The sequence below is a fragment of the Elaeis guineensis genome, chromosome 3 (genome assembly GCF_000442705.2).
Source record: "Elaeis guineensis isolate ETL-2024a chromosome 3, EG11, whole genome shotgun sequence".
NCBI lineage: Eukaryota > Viridiplantae > Streptophyta > Magnoliopsida > Arecales > Arecaceae > Elaeis > Elaeis guineensis.
Window position 1 is genome coordinate 120015100 of NC_025995.2, and position 16447 is coordinate 120031546.

Consider the following 16447-nt stretch of genomic DNA (forward strand, 5'->3'; position numbering starts at 1 on the left):
ACTTCCTCAACCTCCTCAGAGTGGCCACTTCTTGTCTTGGCTTAGAGCCAAGCTAACCAAGCCTCATGCAGTCACGCTGTACTTGCCAGGGTCATGGGGCCCGCCTCGATGATTGGTCCCCCAGGCTAAATTTGGCTTTGTGCCATATCCCTTTTTTTTTAATAATGTTGATCCCCGATGATTAAACACTAATAGGCGACTCTCTAAAACTCCAAGAGGCAACATCGGCTCTTTCGACGGGGAAATGATTTTCCCCGGCTTGGGATCTTCTCCTTCTCCCCTAGAGCCAAGCTAATTATTTACACCGTCTCCGCGATACCTCAGTCCACTACTAGCTAATAAATTATCTTATCTTTGCGGCTATAGTAATTGGAAACAAATCAGCCACATCTATTATCTACTATTATTAAGCTATGGAAAACACCGAGGAAACTCGTGTAGGGCCTGGACTGAGTTCAGCCAAATGCCGAGTTCCTTATCCCCGGCAAACCGAGCGGTAGTCGGCAGCAGGTGATCCATAACGTCTCCCCTCAAAATTATTTACGAAGTCGTTGCATTAATATCCTCGGTACTTCATGCATGGACGTGCAATATATGCTACTTATAGACATTCGAAGTGTGTGTGTGTGGAAGAGAGGGACCATTATAAATCGACAGATACTTACAAGGTGTTTATAAAAGCGGAAAGGAGAGAGCTGAGACGATGCCCTCCTTTGAGATTATGGTCCACCAGACAGCTTGGAACATCGTGACCTCTGCCTTTTGAGAGTTCTCAATTGAAGAACACTTGCATGCTATTGGTATCATTGCATTGCCGGAGTCCATACTTTTTAATTGAAGGGACTGTTGCTAATGCTTGATTTCGCTGTCACTGTTTCATGTTGATTTAAATGTTTGGTTTAGAAAATTAATTATATTTTCAAGTCATAATCATAATCAGCACTTCTTGCCCCTATTATTTGGCGATCAATTCTGTGGTTCTTTTTTTATTTTATTTTTATTTTTTTGATTGAACAATTCTGTGGTTCTTCATTTACCAATAATTCAGGTGCTTGCTTTCAAAATCACTTTAGCTCAAATAGAAAGATATTTTGACAATCATCTTCCATATTATCTTATTTCTCTGTTTGCAACCCCAAATTAGCCATACATTAATCCTTCATTATTTGCCCCAGGTCTGGAATCCACTTGTGTTTTTTAATTTTTTTAAGGATGCTTGCTGTTCTGATTTTTAACTGAAATTAATCAACGATTGAGTGATGGAATGATTGGGAAGAAAAATTGAACCAGCAGACCTGAAAATTTTAGCTTAGTGCATCTGGACCATGCGTGCCTTCATAAGGTTTCAAATCGTTCATTGTATCCTACGAACAAATTATTTTGTAGAAGCTCAATCAAAATTTTAGCTAGCTCTGCGCGACGGACAAGCTTATGAAAATGCCTGTGAATCCAGAAACACTGGAATATCAAATTCCACCAGTCTCTCATGGACGACCTATTGATTACGATAGGAGCTACAAGTACAAGTGGGCATGCGTTTTTTTTTTTTTTGTTGAAAAAATGTAAACAAAATTATAGGGATATCAATTAGCACCCATACATGTGAAGAGAGAACCACTGGCGCAATTGCATGAAATCACTGGAACGTAGCAGATATTTGCAGTCCAGAAAAGCGATCACCACATTACAATATGGGATCCATTTTCATGAAACCTCCACAACCCAGAGAAACACCACATTTGACAAAATCTGTACACTCTTTTTTTTTTTTTTTTTTTTGAGAAGATAAGCCAAAATGCACCGGCGTTCATGACCCCCCCGGAACATCAGAACAGCGTTATTTTTATCAAATAAGCTTACCACCTCCCGCCATAGGAGCCGCAACGCCAATCTACTGCACAAACCTAGATCGATTCCAATATAAAAACCCGCTAGAAACTACCCTATAAACAGAAATAAGACATCTAACAGACCTGTTAACTTGATATAAAGTGTAAAATCAGCATACGGTATTACCAGGCTTTAACAATGTACTCATTATTGGGTGGAACGGTTGGTCCCTACAGCGCACGACCAAAATTGACTCCGTCACGATACCCAACAGATATCCATTCATTCCAATAAACCAAGCAAACTATTACATAAGAGATCCATTCACCCATTGGAATTCCATTCATACATAATTTTTTACCATTACCTCAGGAATTAGACTTCCTTTGCATGCCAGCTCCATGTTTGGGCTTTGTTTTCTCAACAGGCAGGAGTTCGTGCAACATTGTACACCTAGAGGAAAAATAACTTGGATGTTGCCGATAATTCTCCAATAGCATCAACAAGCTCATAGAAATGAGACATGCGATACCATGAAACATAAGATGTAACATGCAAAAGTATCCAAAGTTAAATATGTTATATTACAAGGGGAAAAGTATACAAAGTGACACTAAAAAAAAAACCTAAAACAAAAAGAAAAAGAAACCAATTAACTTGAATAAAAAAAGACTCCTATCCTCATCTAAACCTAGAGTTCAGAATTCCTTAAAAACAAACTCCCCGATGGTTATCCCACACGGGCATGATAGACACTTAAACCCAAAGAAATAAGAACATAATTTACAGTTCTGGTGCTTCTATCATCTGCCATATCCCCCCATAAAACAACTTTCTTCCAATTTGCCCAAAGAACCCAAGTCATCGAAGCTCATAGACATGAATTACATGTTTCTTTCAGCTGTTATCGTATGTACCAATCCATGCACAAAACCTAAGCTCAAGCAAACTTACCCTCCCAAGTGCAGGTTAGGCTTTCTTTCCTCCATCAGCAAATCTGGTCTCCAATCCATGGCAGGTTCCATTACACACTGTCATCAACACTATCTTCAAAACCTCATGCTGTGAATGTCAGACTCAACCTACCACAAGCATAACAACACAAGACCACCAAACAGGACAGTATAAAGAAAACAGAGCAATGGAACATTACAAACAGTAAACTTTGGGCATCATGAACACTTGCCTTAATGCAGGTTTCTGAGCGGCATCTGAAGTCACACCCCCATGAGCTTTGAGGACCACTCCAATTGTGATATTTGCCTTCAAATATCAAAAGACGAGGAAGAATAAAAAAAAGAAGCCATTCAGTGAAAAATAACTACACTACCACATTGAAATTCCAGAAGGAACCTCTAGCTCATCTGTCATGCCATTTTGCACTGTTGCCTTTCCTTTAAAGCACTCATTCTCCAAATGAGAAATTCCTCTCTGTGATGATTCCGGGCAATCATCTCCATCATCACCGGGAACAAGCTGCTGTTGTCCCACCTCCCCACACATGCTCCCTGAACTGCTGCAGACAATTGATGAAGTCCTGTCAATCTCCACATGCTGAGTCCCATCGCTCAGCCTTTTATGAACATCACTGCTGATATTCCCAGCATGAACTATTTCTGCATCACCCACTTCTGCAGTCCTATCGACAACAGCCAAACCCTCCTTCAAACAATTAACCTCAGCATCCACTGTCATTAGTGGTTGCTTGTCCTCTGAAACACCTCTGGCAATACCATTAAGATTGCCATCAGGTGAGAGTGTCTGCACCTGTCTGCTCGGACTAACAAAGTCCTTGTTCACTTCCTGATCCAGTTCCATTTGGTCATCATTTTTTCTCTCAAGCCTGCTGAAAGAAGCATTATCAGGATTCTGTCTAAAAACTCCGGTTTTCACAACCGTACTGCCAGTAGGTGCTTCCATCAACCCACCACTTACAGATTCAGCTATAGGAGACTTCTGCCTGTTTGGGGATGCCCGTTTCTCCGGTTTGTCTAATTTAGCATCATTTACATTAGCATCCTTTTTCCTCTTAAGCCGTCCCTCTGCAGATCCACCTTCACATTCCTCAGATCCATTTTCACCAAAAAGTCTCTCCACCTGGTGCTGGCTTACAAGCCTTGAAGGACGAGGCCGCTTGTAACCATCTGGAAAGACATAAGAAGGAATCTGCTTCCTCCGAACATGAGAAACATATATTTCCATTCCCGGTTTCCAGAACATGTACATATTCACTGAATTCCTGAACTCGTCAACTGTTCCACGTATGTCAAATTGTTGGCCTTCTTGTATTTTAACCCCTTGTTTCCTTTGCAACCCCATGAAGAAGGCACAATGTGAACACTGTCTGGAAGGGTCTACATACTCATTGGGGTATGGATGGCACTGCAACATCCCATACGTGTCCCGCTCAATCTGTTCAAGGTACAAAAGAGAGAAAAGCGTGAAAGAAAACTATGCATCAAAATAGTGTCATAAACAGCCAGCGATGGCAAATTACATAGACTCAAGGTTTTTCGTATCTGCAAAATCTCAGTGCCATGTCACAAGAGCTACTAAGTAAAGAATTGATTAAATGAATTTTCAGTCAAGGAACTTACCTTCAGAGTCAACTGCCTCAATCGAGATTCAACCCATCCCTTCCATAATCGGAGATCCTCAGCATCTGCAGCAACGATGTCAACCTGCAGATAATTTTTGTATGTTTCGAAGAAAAGGTAAGGTTCAAACAGAGCACTCCAGCTGGCCTTGTTTAACTCGATGTCCTAGGTAAGGAGGGGGGGAAATGGATATCAGTTTGGAACAATAATAAGACTTAGCAAGCAATGCCACAGTGGACATCACAAACTTCATACCTCACAGATTTTATTGCCCATCTGGAATTGTTCCATCATAACACGGAGGGTACTAGTCGATACATTATAGCTTGAGTTCATGCATGGATATGCAGGTGTAATTATAGGCATATGATGAGTTCGATCACGAGGGTTCTTGCGTGGATCCCACACAGGGAACCCAAGTTCATCCTCCTCAATGGCACATAACATCACAGGATTTGGCCAGCGCCACTGTGTATAGACTCTAAAGAACCGGGAAACTAGCATACTTGGCACGGCATTGGGATAAAGCTGGCAGACACGAGCAGCTAATAAAGCCCAATTGACACCCCCAAGAAATCCAGTAACCTAGACAACAAAGAAAAGTGACCAAAAAAAGGAAAAACAAAATGAAACATTCAAATAGTCAAATAATTCGATTAATACCAAGCAGAAAACTCCAACTTACGTTCGAGTATACCCCGCGCTTCTTAGCCCAAAACTTCAAGCATCTAAGCATGGTGCGGAAATTCTACAGAAAACAAGATGTCATTAAGAAATGTGCAGTAGTGATAAGTAAACCAATAAAGAGCAATGGAGTCCTTAATTGCAACCTCAATATTAGGTACGAGTCGAAGAATTTGATCTGCCACCCTGCAGCCATTAAGACTTCGAATGGTTGCTTCATCAACATTGTAAAGCACAGATCCATGAGAAATGTCTAAATCCTGCATGGAAGTTTGTACAGCAACACTACATACATCAAACATAAAATAAAATCAACAAAAGATCTACATTACACATTAAATTAGGTCTACAGGTAGTTGATTGTTAAACAGTAGAGGATCTCAAATCTACATTAAAGCAACCATGCAAGTAAAACGTAAGTAGACAACCAAGTACTACAAAGAACAAATTAGACCCCCAGCATGAAATTGCTGACACAATGAATTTCTAGCTGGTTGATATAATTTTTATCACCTGCAGACATCTTATGTAACATTTATAATGCAAAATGAAATGTTATAAGCAAGATTCTACCCCCAAATATACCGAATACATACAGCTAATGAACTTCTCAATGAAGCCCCGACCAACCAGTCCTATGCCAAACTCAACTTATTTCTCCATTTGACACAATAGCACGCAGGCCAACACAAAGTTCAAAAAGCCATACTTCCTTTTCCATCCACAATGTTTCCAGATGATAAAGAACAGATAACGATGCTCCTCTTCGTCAGGCTGAGAAATCTCTAATAGCGAACATGATATGTTCACAGAGACCACAAAATTTGGAAAATTATCACTTCTAGACAAAGTTAAGGAAAACAACAAGGAACCATGAGAAGGAAAATGAACTCTTCCTCATGATGGGCAAAAATAAGAGTCCTAAAGTTATAAAAAGGGTTGATCTTCGGAATGAGCCTATTTTATAGCGTAAACAGAAAGTTGAACGAATGCTTAAGAATTACCAATTGATGCAGAACAGCACTTTCCAAAATATAAAAAGAGGTTGTGCTGCAGCTGCTTTGAGAAATTTTGCCCGTATTGAGTGGACAAGGATACTTTACAAAAGTTATGAGGGCACACACTTCATTAGGAAAACCCAAATTATTGAAACGACATAAATATAAAGGAAGAATAGAATGCAGTTGCCAAATGTAGCAATCATAATAAATGGTAGCTACCTAGAAGAAAGGTCAAGAACAGCTCTCACAGGGGTGAAAACTGCATTTCATATTGATATTCAACAATGATGAATTTATATGAACAAGGCATGAAAAGTATGCAGGATCTAAACTATCATATATTAAATGATCAAATAAAAAACAACATGCAAGTGACTTGTTTGTAAATATACAAAAAAATTGACAACAGACAATATATGATGCATATCCTAATGGTAGCCACTCAAAAAAGGGTGGGGGAAAAAGATGAGATTGTAATACATTATAAGTTTAACGATGGAATTGATAAGGAATGGGAACTAGGAAATAATACATATAGAATGAGATAGCAGCCAAGTGCCTGAGGCTTCCACCACTACAAGGTTTGGGGAGGGTTAGATATACACAACCAACCCCATGTTGTTTCCATATTTCAAACCCACGATGCCTAGGTCACAATAGAGCAGTCTTACTATTGTGCCAAGGCACAAGGGTGCCCACCCACCACCGTAGAGTCTGAAGAGAGTCAAATATATGCAGCCTTACCCCCACATGTGGAGAGGCTATTTCCATGTTTCAAACCTACGACACCCAAGACACAATGGAGCAAGCATACCGTTGCTCTAAGGCCTGCAATCTACAATGAGATGGAGGGACAAATTTTATTTACAACAAAATATGATGCTTAGCTGTTAACAGACTTACTTGAGGAACAATTAAGAGGGAAACACTAGCATAAAGAAGATCAATAGATATTCCATGGAATTTGAATTTCATAACAGGAACATGAGCATCTGGCACAGGTTGAAGCTCAGTCACTTCATCCATTTCTGCCAAAATACCATGCAAAATAATGAAGAAGTCCTCCTGCAGAAAGCATCCAACAAAACCAGTGTCACAAAATTAGACCAACTAGGGTTTAAAATATTTCAACATTAACCAAACAGAATATTCCAAAGACAATTAGACCTCTCGGTTAACATATGAAGGCCCGACACACACAGTGTCAATGTCAGCCCCAGGTCCATGAACCTGTCAACACCAGATAACATATGATACTCAAACATGGAACAAGTAGCTTGGTCTTCTAATACAGAGGAAAAAAAAAATGCAGATACCAAGGAACTATCACTGGTATATCAAATGGGAGAAAAAGAAAAACTATCCAGAAAATTAAGAGAATTAAGGGTAAAACAAACCAAAGATAAAGCAGTATGAACCTTCAAAGAAACAGAAAAGCATACTTCCAACTGAGAGACCAAATTTCAGGAGCAATGGAAAAAGCAGCTTCATAATTTTATACATTGAACAATAACAGCAACAATACAAGCAACCATCAACCACGGCTTGAAATTTTAAAAAACAAACCATAAGAGACAATGGAAAAGTCCACCAATATGTCAAAAAAAAGTTTATAAAGAAAAGTGTAGTACAAGCAGCACATAAGCAAAGTATTGTCATATTATATAACAAAAGCTTCAGTGGATGACATAGGAAATAATATAGATATGGTTCCAGCATAAAAACAATTCAAGTAAAAAAAAAATATAACAAGCATGTGCATAAGAATATTGACAGATGTTACTCCAATTTTCTAATAGTTTACTAGACGTAATGGTTAAAGTGGCATATATACAATCGCGATATACAAAGCACCAACACGGAATGATAAATAGAGCCCACAGGCTGAATTTGGTATTGTTTGGGCCAGGTTGTTGACCTTTTCATCAAGAAATTAAATAAAGCAGCCAAACTTTGGTCCATTCACATCGCTGGCAAAGGCAAATTAGGGCATGAAAATATTCCACATTCATAGACTAATAAAAACCTACCTTTTTAACATAGTTTGAAAAAACTACTACTTGTGGCAAGAATGCTTGATCTACCAAATCAGGATTTTGATTCATTAACATAGCATGATGTTAATGATGGAAGACAAAAAGAAAAAAAAAAATCTAAATACCTATTTATAGTTCACTTATTATATCAAAGTGCAGTTGACTAGGATGATGAAATATCTTTGTAGCATTCCACTGCAATACACTGCAATTCAGGATTTGATGCAGAGCAATTTGCACTTAGGTGAGCCACAATATACAGCCTTGTGAATTGCATCAGTAACCATCTAGCAAGGTTTGTACCATACAGCACAGTATCTTACAATCAACAGCTTGCTCCTCCTCTAGCTAACCTGATTCATAATGATCAAATCACTTGTTGAATTTTGCCTAGAGATCAGAGAGCTTATTTAGAGGAAGGATTTCCGGAATCATCACAGGCAGTATTATGGGAACTGTTACTAAATAATTTCCATGCAGGTACCCAAGCAGACCTTGATAAATAAAGCTACATTGATGGTTCCGGCAGTCAGGAGGCATGTTTAAAAGCTCACTGTGGTTTAAGGGAAGATTATAATCCTTGCAGACAAGGCTCCTCTGGATCTCACCTGGAGCCTCCTTTGTAGTAAAATGCTCATGTTTCAGCTGATTTAAATGGAGAAAGCTGGAAATAGAGATGGTAGCTAAGCCTTTAGCTGCAGAAAGGTTCATGAAATTAGTGGGACCTTAGGTGGATGATATAAAATAATAAAAGTCAATTTAATAAGAATGAAAAATTCTAGTGGTGCCCATTATTGTTTTAACTTTGAATCAAACACTTATTATCATCTCATCAACTGGTTAAATGTTTTGAGGATTTTTTTTTAAAAAAAAAATATGAATATGAAAGTACAAGACAGTTTAAGCGACTAGCTTTTCCACAGATCAAAATAAAATTGTAAATCAGAGACGATCAAGATGGATCTGTGCTGGATTCAGATTCTTTCAATTTTCTTATGGTGTGAAAAATAATTCAGAGAAGTTGAAAACATCAATTGCATAATAGTTGAATGAAGAATTAAGGATTACCCGACATCAATGGTAGAAGCGGCAGCAGCTACTACAAATATTCATGAACAATATAATACTAATGGCCAAAAGAAAACACAAAATCACTATCGTGATCAATAAATAATAATAAAATGGAGACCACTGGATAAATATGACAGGTCACGACGCCGTAGCAAACACATAAAATAAAATTAGGAAAGTTATTGGAAAAAACAATGGGCTTGATCTATCATAGAAAGGGAGACCAAAATGCAGCAATAGATAATAAGAATTGGCATGGGGGAAAAACAAGCCTTCAAAAGAAATAACAGCAAATCAGTTCATAACAAGTTCCTTGAGTGAGGGAAGTCGATCATTATTGTAATTGCAGCTATCAGTTACAGTGTCATTGACAATCTTCTGAAAGTAATTCAAAATTCCTACTCTAGCCCATTCAAGACCAAACAAGTTGCAATTTTTTTCCCTCCAGCTGCAAATAGAAAACAAAAATGATGACTGTAATTGCAGCTATCAGTTACAGTGTCATTGACAATCTTCTGAAAGTAATTCAAAATTCCTACTCTAGCCCATTCAAGACCAAACAAGTTGCAATTTTTTTCCCTCCAGCTGCAAATAGAAAACAAAAATGATGACTGTAGTACATAAAAAAGAAACTGAAATCTCAAACTACAAAAATAAATGTTACGATACAGAATCAAAAGTTGAAAGGCAAAAGCATCAACATCTTGTAATAGCCTTACCTAAATCATTAAGGATAATAACAATTATCTATCAAAACGTAAGCATCATTAAAGATAAAATCAATGCATTAAAATGCAAAAAAAATAAAACAGCATGAAGAACCACAACTAATCCTAAACATCGACACATAAAAATGTGATAAATTTTCCTTCATATCACCAATTGCTTTACAGTATGCTTCTAATTATCTGAAGCATTATCACTGTTGCAAAAAAAACAAAGTGCTGAGTTTACTAAAGTTTCTAGCTGGTGAATAAGAACTCAATGATTCACAACGCCAGCCCCAACATAAATTCTTATAGTCCAAGAAACCCGATAAGACATGAGAAAAACTACTTTGAATTTCCAGAGCAAGAATCTATCATAAATTCTCTTACCCCTAAGCGATATGATCCAAATGTAAAAACGACAGCATTTGCATCCTCAACCATTTGATCAGTGTACCCCCTCTGACGAGTTAACTGCTTAACCCAGCTTTTAACTATCTGAGATTGCATCAGACAATAACATAATGAGTCAAATGCATTGCAGTTGAACAGTTGAATAGAATTTAGGAAACAATTGAATATATACAGAAAGATCAAAACATCAAATAAAATTGTATTGACAAACAATAGCAATTAGAAATCATCAAGCCAGATCACTCTGAAAGGATGGATAATCACTGCAGTTAACTTTCAAAAGCAACAATATGATCACTTTAATATTTTCATTAAGCATCTAACATCAACAAAAGAAAAAAAAAATGTAATCAGAAGAATCGTTATGCAAAAAAGGTAAATTTGAATAATCTGACAAATTACATGGTAGAAGATCAGGAAAGCGAAGAAATGTATCATACTTTCTAAAGTAAATTACATTATCTATCTACTTTCTTACAGAAAAACTCTTCCATGCCCTTAACGACAATGGTAAATTCAAAATAATCTACCAAGTTCCATGGTATGAGACTTAGAAAGTGAATAAATGTACAACAGTTTCTAAAATAAATTAAATTAAAATCTACTTCCTTATAAGAAAGAGACTTTCGTGCCCGTAATGGCAGTACACCTGAGGTGCCATATAAGCCAGACTGCTCGACGAAGCTTGCCAGGAAAATATTAACCCAAAAAGAAAAATAAGACATCTGTTTGCCAGTGAGTTCTAATCTATACCTGTGTATTTCACAAAAAAAAGAAAAGGAACCTAGAACAATGATGTACAAGTTCTAGCCCTTATCATTCATATAACTCATTTCCCATTTTATAAATTCTCAGTAGATGTGTTAAACAACATGAACAAGCCAAGCCTGACAAATGCTTGGTTCAGGCTCGATTTGAAGCTAAACAAATCAAGCTGAACCAGCAATCTAGGCTCAAAATTAAGCTCAAGCTAAGTCAACAATAGACCTGATTCGATTAGGCTCAGAAAAATATATATACACAAACACATATAAAAAGATATATATGCACACATACGCACGCACATACATATATATGCATGTATACATATATACACACATACATGTATATGTAAACGTGTATATGTACACACACACACACACACAAAATATTGGCTGTATCGGTACCAAGATCCATACCAGTTATCTGACGGTACTATATGGTACTGTGCCATGCCATTCCGAGCCATATCAACAAAGGGAGAATCAAAGAAGGAGAAGAAGAGAGAGGACGAGAGAGAGATGAAGGGTGAGGGAGGAAGGGAGGGAGAGAGAAGGGGTGAGAGAGACAGAGGAAGAATTAGTAGCTCTCATCAAGATAGTTTCCCCTATCTTGTTTCCAAACTTGGGCCCCTTTTTTCTATTTTGATGGCCAAAACTAAAGTTGACAACTGTTGCCGATCAAGTTAGCAAAATAAATTTGAAAAAAAAAAGAGCTCCTGCATCAAAACGAAACAAAGGAACCCATCTCGACAAAGGCTTTTGACCCTCCCTCCATCTCTCTCAGGCTCCCTCTCCTCCCTCTCCCCTTCCCTTGCCTGATTTTTTGAACCAAGGGGTAAAACAATGTCGGTTTGCCCTCAGTGTGATTCGCTACACCCCCGAACTAAACAATTCGTGATGGCACGGTGACCCTTTATAGCGACCATTGGATCTTAAATCCAATAGTCCATGATATTAAGATTGTTCCAAGCTGATATACTTATTTAATTTTCGAATCCATTAAATATTCAATCAGATTTGAACCAAGCTCGAATCAAGATTCAACTTAAACTTTAATTTAGCTTCATTCAAGCTTGAATCGATTTGTAGCTCGATCTAGGATTTTCAAGCTGATCAAATAGGTTCGTGTTCATCTTGGTTCAAATTAAGCTCGAATCGACCTCAAATAGTGATAAACAAATTAATCTTGTTCTCTTAACTTTAAGCTCAAAACTAAATTCAAACCAAGCTTGATCAGTCCCGGCCTCGATCAAGCTTGGGTCATATACACCCCTGGTTCTCAATTCTTCCAAAAAATTTCCTTGAAAAGCAACTTGTAGGTCTTAACATAGAATTTTCTGATTTTGAATTTGTGGAACCTGAATTGCACATAACTAGCCGTTGAAAGGAAAAGAGAATGCAATAACACAAAACAATGACTTCTTTCAGCAAAACCCTTCAAATCTATATTCATGCTAACCCCCTTTATACCACCTTTTCCACACCACACCACTTAGGGCATTTGTTAATTATACAAGTTCTGGTTTGTTATTCTAAGACAATTCTTCATCCCTTGCAGCCTTTTAACTAGTCTCCCTTTTCTACCGCCTTCTAAAATGACACCAGTTCAACTAGGACCAGTTGGCATAGCCAACTGAGCTTGCTGCACTCTTACCAACAGGCTATTGGCAGTTATTTAGAAAAGTAAACCCCCTCCCTAACTTCATACAGATGTTTACTAGGCACTTTCATAGCCATATTATCTTGGAGCTCCACTTCCTCCAAATCCCAACTCCAAATGCTGATTCACCACAGCCATATTGTCTAGGAGCTCTAGTTTCACACACCAACACCCAACTCCAAATGCTGATTCGCAAAATAGAGCTTTAGAATGTGAGCCTCTTGTAAGAATTCATTTTTCTGCTTTTCATGGGCATAATACAACTTGTTTCCTCATATAATTCATGTGAAGATTACTTAAGAGGAGATGAATATCATAATTACCATTTGAAAATAAAATGAATCAAAGAACTTGCTTTCAATTTCTAATCTTCTTCTGCCAATTTTAGTTCAATGATAGGATAAGAATACACCTAGACAACTCATTTGCTTCCATTATCTGCTCAGCTCTAAGCAGATAAAAAAAAAAAAAGAAACCTGAAATTTTGAACCATTTTTTTCTTTTAGTTTTGATAAGACTTTACAAACCATACTGCAGATCCAATTACAAGATTAATTTACATCAACAACCAAATAAATTTCATTCAGATTATTGCTGAGACTAAAACGGTGGTCAACTCAATTTTATCATGCATTGATCACAAAGAAGAGTAAATGATACATACCCTGCCACAAGCAAATCTTTGTTTGGCACCAGAAAGTCATCACTCTTGACTTTCTTTTCTTTTGAAATACAACATGCACTCAATAAAACTCTTATATACATCCCAACTTTGAACTTTTTGATGTGAAGCTGCTTGTTGGTACCTAGATCAAATCAAACTTCACGCCATCTGCCATGAGCAGTTAGTAAGAGGGGGCATAGGTTGGATATAATGTTCCAGGTCACACACAACACCCAACATAAGGATGCACATTCCTCCACTTCAATTTACAATTCAATTCTTTCAATCTTTACTTCCCATAACAATAATCATGCAAATAATATCAAGACCCAGATGAAATCAAAGTTCGTGCCATCTGCCATGAGCAGTTAGTAGGAGGGGGCATAGGTTGGATATAAGGTTCCAGGTCACACACAACACCCAACATAAAGATGTACATTCCTCCACTTCAATCTACAATCCAATTCTTTTGATCTTTACTTCCCATAACAATAATCACGCAAATAATATCAAGACCCACTTCATTGCCTGTCCATGTTGCACCTTTCCCTAGGCCAAACTTGACTCTGTTCAAGCTAAACCAAAACACTCACTTTTTCCCTCTAAATACATGTGCAAGATTAAAAATAAAATTCCTTTCTAATGGCATGTGACATGTGACTATTTCATTAGAAAAGATCACTACTTTAACTTTGCTTGATTGTCTACTCCCACCTTCATTCACAAAAGAAGTTATACATGATGATGCTACTGAAGAACTCAAAGCAATCATGCATGATGGAGAGGGAAAGAGGGAGGAAGACTGGGATAAACCAAGTATGAGGACTTCATCTCAGTAAGTAGTCAATCAAGGACTGATAACCCTGTGAGCTAAACCGATCATAGATCATTTTATTTTGTAGTCTTTTTCCATGTTCCCAACCAATTTATATTCCAGAATGCCAAACAAGGCCCATAATAATCTCTCAACAAGTGATTGTTTCTTTACCTCATTCTCATCTAGATCGATCCAACTACAACAACAATTTACAATAGAACCAGCTGATTTTGACATCATTCCAATCTCCAACCAAATGTCTCACAAACATGCTGCCAATAAGAAAGCATATCAGGAAAATGAAAATAGGGTATTTTAGCTAATGATCTCTTTCCTAAAAATTTTTGAATGTCTATCTAAAAAACAAAAAAATTAGAAACCATTAGATAAAACTCTAGATGACTTTACTAAAATGTGACCATAAAACCACCTTTCCAACATTAAACACATCCAACTATATCTAGTTAACTGATCTACCACATAAATTGCTAATTAATTCCAGACATCATATCGAAAAACTTATCATAAGAACCTCTCTATGAAAAAGTTTTGTTTTTGTTTGATATAACAGTGAAATTCAACAAGGAAACTATCTTAGGGCATAAAACCAGTGACAAAATTAGGAGTGAAAAGGTTATCAAACAGAAACTGTAATAGATAATACCTTATCTATCTCTCTTAAAATCTCCTCTCTCTTTGCAGCTTCCTCCTTGCTCTCATACAGCCCAGAATCAATCAAGAACTGTCACACAACAAACACGTATTAGAAACCAAGGTAGCAATTAATATAAACAGGTAAATACAAGAATGGAGGAAGAGGAATAAGAAGAAGAAAAGGGCATACCTTTTCTAGTTCCTTCGTTCTCTGGATATCCGCCTCCGTAGGCCCAGCAGTTGAGATTGGTTTTGTTATGCCATACTGCCTGGGAGCTTGTGGCAGCGTGCTGCCCATGGCATCCGAGATGCCCATTGGCTCAGCCCAACGAAAGTCCTACTGAAATCTGACGCTTAATGTGAGCCTCTTCCCCTGATAGTACAGCTAGTTTTATTGCAAATTACTGCACCTCCGCAGCAATAAAAGCCCAAGAGCGATCAAAAGAATAAGATCTTGGACACACGAAGGAATCCTCCCAAACAAAAGGAAAAGTTCAAGCACCGAGACACAGAAAACATTCTTTGACAAGGATCTTCGCGGAAAGAACACAAATTATCAGGATCGAAGATCACAACCCTAAAAAGAGAACAGTTTTGCAAGAGATCAGAGACGATAAGCACCTAGGAAACCTAGAACCATAAGGAGGGCGAGGGAAATAGAACCGCGCTGCAGAATTCCAACGAGGCCAACATTTTCTTCTGAAGAATTCACCCACGGAAGAAAGATTCAACCATATAAAAAGCCTTATTTTCGGAAACTCCAATTCCAATGGGGAAAGGCGTTGCCACCGTCAGCAACAGAAGACGCGAATCGAAGCCCTAGAGTCGTCAATAGGAAGGAAAACCGGAAACCAAACAACTAAATCCGACACCAAAATGGCTAAACAGAATTCAGACAAGCAGGAAAGAACAAACCCTAGAAAAGGAATCCGAGGCGAAGTCGAAGAGCGAAAGGAAAGGGGATCAAAGGAGGGACCAAACCAGACAGAAGCAGCTCCGAAGGGCTTCTTTCGCCGAGGCGGTCTGCGGATCCGCCACCAGAGGGAGGCGGCGAGACCCAAAATCCAGGCGCGGCGCCGGGGGACGGGGGAGGGACAGAGCCAGTTCTTTAGACGGCAATCTCGGAGCAGAATTGGGATTAGGAGTGCAGAAAACGGAGAAAAGGAGGCCGGGTTGGAGAAGGTTCCACGCGGTTTTCTGACGGCGATCTTTTAAAGCAGGTTTATTTTTCTTGGGTCGGCTAGGCGAGCGGGTGTTGAGATTTGTCCCGTGGGAACTAAAATATCTCTTCCTACTCCCTCTGGCCTCTGCCATCTTGCATTCTGTGGGAAAATTACCTATAGCTACCGGCAGGGTAAATCTTCGCCTGCTGGTCTACTGATCTCGTCCATCCAACGGTCAGAATTGGGCTTGTGAATTTTTTTTTACGGAAAAGGGAAGCAAAACGCCACCCAATCGACAGCGCCAGCGATTTAGATATTATATTTGTGGTTGTGTACTTCTTTTGTTTTCTTTTCCCGTGTAATGGCATCGGCTGCCTGATTTCAATGC

At 38.3% G+C, this 16447-nt stretch overlaps 1 protein-coding gene across 7 annotated transcripts; it reads right to left on the minus strand.

The window, feature by feature from the left end:
• Positions 1-2391: 2391 nt before the first annotated feature.
• LOC105040517 (nuclear poly(A) polymerase 4) lies at positions 2392-16126 on the minus strand. 7 transcript variants are annotated; one of them, XM_010917074.4, is made up of 12 exons: positions 15087-16122; positions 14907-14984; positions 10317-10424; positions 7280-7342; positions 7016-7177; positions 5258-5371; positions 5113-5175; positions 4683-5012; positions 4428-4592; positions 3184-4242; positions 3017-3093; positions 2392-2861 (listed from the first exon to the last, which is right to left on the minus strand). In XM_010917074.4, exons 1-12 carry the CDS (start codon positions 15210-15212, stop codon positions 2855-2857), a joined length of 2352 nt encoding a protein of 783 aa, XP_010915376.1. In that variant the 5' UTR covers positions 15213-16122; the 3' UTR covers positions 2392-2854. The 7 variants fall into 7 exon arrangements, with proteins under 7 accessions (XP_010915376.1, XP_010915375.1, XP_073110767.1 ...); XM_010917073.4 differs by having other exon boundaries at positions 2392-2912; positions 15087-16121; XM_073254666.1 differs by having other exon boundaries at positions 2392-3093; positions 4428-4511; positions 15087-16126.
• Positions 16127-16447: the final 321 nt, after the last annotated feature.